The sequence below is a fragment of the Centruroides sculpturatus genome, unplaced genomic scaffold, assembly GCF_000671375.1.
Source record: "Centruroides sculpturatus isolate CEXI.00-Female unplaced genomic scaffold, Cexi_2.0 scaffold145, whole genome shotgun sequence".
Taxonomy (NCBI): domain Eukaryota; kingdom Metazoa; phylum Arthropoda; class Arachnida; order Scorpiones; family Buthidae; genus Centruroides; species Centruroides sculpturatus.
The window spans coordinates 464,895-470,463 of NW_019384293.1; the positions used below are offsets into that span (position 1 = coordinate 464,895).

Sequence of the window (5,569 nt, forward strand, 5' to 3'; positions counted from 1 at the left end):
CATAATTCAGTTTAATTAAACCTTATTTTAAGTTTAATGCCATATTAAAATACATTTAAAATCCTATTTAAATAAAGTAAAATCTATATTAAAATATTATTTATTTACAGATTACGTGATTAACGTATCGCGATTTTCATATTTTTCTACTTAAAAGTGTAAAATAGTTTTAAAAAGTCTTAAAATCCTGGAAAAAAGCTTTAAAAAAACTTATAAGTTAGACAACCTACACAAAACTTGCGTTTGATTAACGAATGCGACACAAACATAATACATAAATATTTTCTCAGAGAAAAAGAAAGAAATATGATTCTGAAAGCAGATTATTGTCCTAGTAAATAAATAAAAAAAATATAAGTTATATCGAATAAACAATTAGGACGTGGTAATTGAGCAAGTTAAATCTTTTGATTTATTCGTGTTTTACACAGGAACCACAAAGAAATATCTTCCAAACTAGAAGTTAATAGCTTCATCTATACTCCATTAGCCACCAGCGTTGTGATCGTGACGTGTATCATTTTTCTTATCCGTTTGAGAAAACGTGACAATTCTAATGTAATTTTAAAACAAACATTTGCTAATTTAAGAAACTCGAAAAAACTTTACATATATATTTTATTCATTAATGATTACTCTGAGAAAATATTATCTTAAGTTCATCAACTTAGATACAAACTACGTAGATAACTCAGTTTATACTAAATAATTCAAAAATAACTGTTTAAATGTCTTCTGTAAAAGAAAAAATGTAGAATTCATATTAAAAATAAAGTATTTATAGGATCTATAAAAAGTTTTCTAAGCACAGTAGCAGGAATTTTGACTATTTTTTGTTTTTTTAATGAGATCTTCTATTATATTTACCAACTCTTGAAATCTAGCCTCTATAAGTGTATATAAATTGTTTTAAATATTTTTTTTTCAAAGAATTGAATGGATATTATTGTTGAGACGAACTTAATGAGCAGATGTCATCCAATAGAATTCTCTAATGATGTCTAATGATTATAATAATGGACGCAATTAGCAAAAGGTCATACTCCAGCATCAAAAACACGGACGGTGATCTTGTATAAAACTAGAAAAATAACTTATTATAAATAAAGCACAACCATCTGTTGAACTCAACGAACGTAAGAAAAATTGAAAACAATAGAAAATATAGGTTAGGTTTTAATATAAAATATATACATATATATATATAAGAAGTGTATTTACAATGGCGAACGTAAAGTATATAACTCAAATTTTCGAACAATAGTTTATAAATTAACTAAAATTTGTTCTGGTTAATGAGATTTGTAGTGAAAACTCGTGAATTATCTTAAACAAAACCAAAGATAATAATAGCTTTATCAATACTTGACCTTGAACACAGATTATTCCCTTAAAAATATATAAACCGTTTAAACACATTAGGATTTAGAGTAACTTTTATATTTTTTAGTAAAATTTCTTCGGATAATGAACTATTCATATTAATTAAACGATCTGTTTAATATAAATGAATACCGGAACTTATTGAAAGTATATTAGATGATTTTTAAATTTCCTCTTCGGCATCACTTAATATCTTTGATTTCATTTTTAATATTAAGTCTTAAAATACTAAAAATGTTAGTCGATGAGAGTTTAATGATTTATTGCTATCGAGAAATTTAATTTTTAATTTTAATGATTCTGTTTTTAAATATAGTAATAATTCTTGAAAGGATGAAATTAAAATAGGTAAAAACGTGTTCTAATTTATCTTGCTTGCCTGTTTTTCAGAAATACGTTTTTATATATAAAATATGCATTATTCTAGGTTAGACACAGTGTATAAAAATCAATTAAAATTATAGTTTATCGATAGATAAATTTTAAGTGATAATTTTATCATTTTCTCATAACGAGAACTCTGCTCTTTGATTCTTCCATAATGTGAGAGTATTTAGCATCGATGACAATTCTCAATCCTCTCGAACAGAAATAGAATTGTCTCCATTAATAAATGAAAATTTTTGATTAAATTCATATTTTTTTTATATGTTAAGGTTCAATAAATAAATAAGTAATAATAAGTTACTTTTGTATTATAAACTAATTTAGTTTACGGGAATATGAGAAATAAATTATCTTTTACGAAACAAATTAAATCAACATCAAATCTAATCAATATCACGCTTTGCACCAATCAAACTGTAATTTAATGATATAAATTATCAAGTGTTTGACAGGTTCAAAACTAGAAATATTTATCATAAAACTAAGAATTTAGATGCTAACAAATTACAAAAATTCTATTTTTATATTACGAATTGATTTATATGAGTAATTATAGTTACTTACCTAGCATTTTACTCAAGTCTGCATTATGTAAATCCGGATTTTCATCCGCGAGACGTTTCCTTTCTACTTTGGCCCATACCATGAAAGCATTCATAGGACGTCGAATTCGCTGTTCTTGCGTTCTCGATACCTTCTGTTGAACAGCGGGTGATGCCAAAGGCGATATGTCTGATCCAGAATCAGCACAATCCATGCCAAAATCTGTATTCCTCTTTCCAGCAACTTCACTCGTTTCGACTCCCGGAATCTCTTGGGATTCTTCGGAACTAGCAGCGGGTGGTGTAGCCCTATAACCAGGGGGATAAGCATAATACAAAGGTGAAGTAGAACCATAAGGCATGCTCTGATGTGCCGAATCCTGTTGTTGATGCGGTATAAAACGGTTTTGATAACCTAAGTCTGAAAAGCACATATCTGTTGGAGATTTTCTTATAGGCATGGAGTCCACTGCTTGTTTTGACATCAACGAATAATTTGATAATTCGGTCATATTTTGTTCAGCTGCCACGTAATTCGAAGTCATGGCTTGGGCTGAAACACAGTATCTGAATGCATCCAATGCACGTCGACAAACTATGTCCTTACGCGCCGGCAGCCTTCGTTACACTAGCACTCTCCAACACACGAGAGAATACGAGACATTCGTGCGAACTGGATCATGGGAAAAAGTGACGAAACGGAAGTTCTGACCAATCGCTGCGAGGGGCGTGTATGAGGTATTTGCTGTTCGAAGCAGCTTCCGTATTTTTGTACGAGGACGGGTTCGACTTGACCGAAAAATGGACATTTGATCAATTGTTCAACACCCAAATCTAGAAAATTGTTTTATAATTATCCCTAAACAATAATTTAACGTTAAATTGTTAATAAAACATATATACATACATATATATATATAAGAAGTGTATTTACAATGGCGAACGTAAAGTATATAACTCAAATTTTCGAACAATAGTTTATAAATTAACTAAAATTTGTAGNCCTTATATTTCTACTGATGAATCAGCTAACGAAGTATAATGTATGAAAAAAAGGAGAATTTATTTATTATGCTATAAAGGATACAGTACATACAGCCAGGGGCGCCGCTAGCTGTTTGAACGCCCGTGTGCAATACCGATTATGCCGCCCCCTGTTTAACTACGATTACCTATGCTGAGCTTGCAGAAAGGCTCTTTGCCGCCCCCTAGAGCATACAGTACAGACAAACCTTTGAAGCCCTCCTATGGCGCCCTCCCATGGCGCCCTTACCCGCGTACAGGATATTATTAAGAAGCTCTTATTGTTATCTCCTTATTACTATTAAGAAGCTTTTATCGTTATCTCTAATTACCAAAATGTAGGATTTCGCATTGCTAAGAGCAATATTATCACCAATTACCAATTACAGTGCGGATTACCACTTGAAAGGCACTAAGTGCAATTCAATTTGAGACCCCTCTAAATATTTTCGTTACACCTACACCCTACAGTATGCATTTTACGCGCACGTTTTTACTCTGATAGTGGTCCAAAAAAGTGAGACATAGGGAACATTGAAAAATAACCAATATAAAATTACAACTGCCTGGCTGTATTTAAAAGGTTACTGATGTTCAGATTGTATTAATTATGAAAATTGAAACTTATCGGTACAATAATTATTAAGTTTCAGTTTGGTAAAAATGTTAAAAACAAAAAATCTAGTAATTCACGAATATAAAAAAGAATTTACTGTATTTTCAAATTTATTACTGATTTTTATTTTGAGAGCTGAATTTTGAGGTCTCCTTGATTTATGAGGGTCCAGGCGCGCGCGCCTCGTGCGCCTGTGAAGAAATCCGCCACTGCATGTGACTTCCAAATTCTCAAATTTCAAACTTGTATGTAGATCTCATTACTTTAAATAATTTTATTCTGTGAGATTTTTTAGTTTAGCGTGCACTCGATTTAATCCAATTTCAGCAGCGAACAAATTGAGGCGCTTTATCGAAGTTTGACTGTATAATTTATTACAAATACATTGAAAAAAAATCATAACAAAACAGATGTGATGCTATTTTGAGATAATTTCTTTTATATTTAATTAAGTTATTAATTATCGATATAAATTGATTAAAAAGCTCGATATCTAAAAAAATAATGTAAAATTTTACATGTGAAACATTTATTTACTGATTCTATAAATAGTTCTCGAGAAAGAAAGGATAATTTTGAGTTAAAGTTTTGCTCGAGGCTAAAGAAAAATGAACACATGAAAAACAAAAAATTGTATACATAATCAATGAAAACTAAAAAAAAATTCTATACTAGATAGAAGACAAAATAGTAATTACTGTGAAAATCAGTTTACTTTATTATATTACCGAGCGGGTATAGTTAATTGTAGATACGTTCGAGAAAACCATGACTAATGTAGTAAATTATCCACTAACCAGTAATAACAGAGTAGTCTTTGTTGTTTCTTCTATAATTTCTTTGATTACTCGATGTCATAAAGATTCTTTCGTTCTCGATATTGTCTTACATAATTAATATGATTATTACGATGTTTTTATATATTTTCCTTTAATATATAATGAGAAGTTTACGTGTATCCGGCCGAAAAATAAAATTGAAAATCCATTAGTAGCTAAAACATTTTCGCGAATAGTTTTGGTTTATATGAACAAAAAGCAAAATATGTAATGAAAGAAAAAGTATTTTTAATTAATAGATATTTTTAATATCTATTAATTAAAAATAAACAATAATTATATCTATATATTACAGTTAATTATGCTAATGTGAAGGTTTCTATCGCTGCTTATAACTTTTCAAATGCTTAGAACAGAATCTTATTAATTGATAAATGTAGAATAATTCTTATGTTATATAAATTCATATAATTTGCAATAATTTTAAAATCCAAGATAATTTTAAACTGTCATCGAAACTAGTTGTAACAGGTTCAGCTTCCATTTTACTGGATTTTTTATTTAAAAAAATGTGTTATAAATTTATTTGAAGACTTTATTATAAGATTTGGAAGAAGAAGTAGATAAAATTACATTTATTTTTAAGCATAGAATTTCATATAGCCTACGAAGAAAATAATTTATAATAAAATCCATTAAGTTTGATATATAACTACATGCGTCAAGTAAACTTTATTTTTACTTGATGAATATTTTATATAAAAAATTATCAAGTAAAAGTAAATTGTAGGTAATTAAGTAAAATAATGACATTAATTATAATATCATTAATTTATTTA

The 5,569-nt window shown here is 28.7% G+C and overlaps 1 protein-coding gene across 1 annotated transcript; it reads right to left on the bottom strand.

Annotated features, from left to right (window-relative positions):
• Positions 1-1,230: 1,230 nt before the first annotated feature.
• Positions 1,231-3,078, bottom strand: LOC111616184 (transcription factor SOX-18-like). The gene has a single exon (XM_023357921.1). The coding sequence runs from the start codon at positions 2,855-2,857 to the stop codon at positions 2,327-2,329; it is 531 nt and encodes a 176-aa protein (XP_023213689.1). The 5' UTR covers positions 2,858-3,078; the 3' UTR covers positions 1,231-2,326.
• Between the last annotated feature and the right edge of the window lie 2,491 nt (positions 3,079-5,569).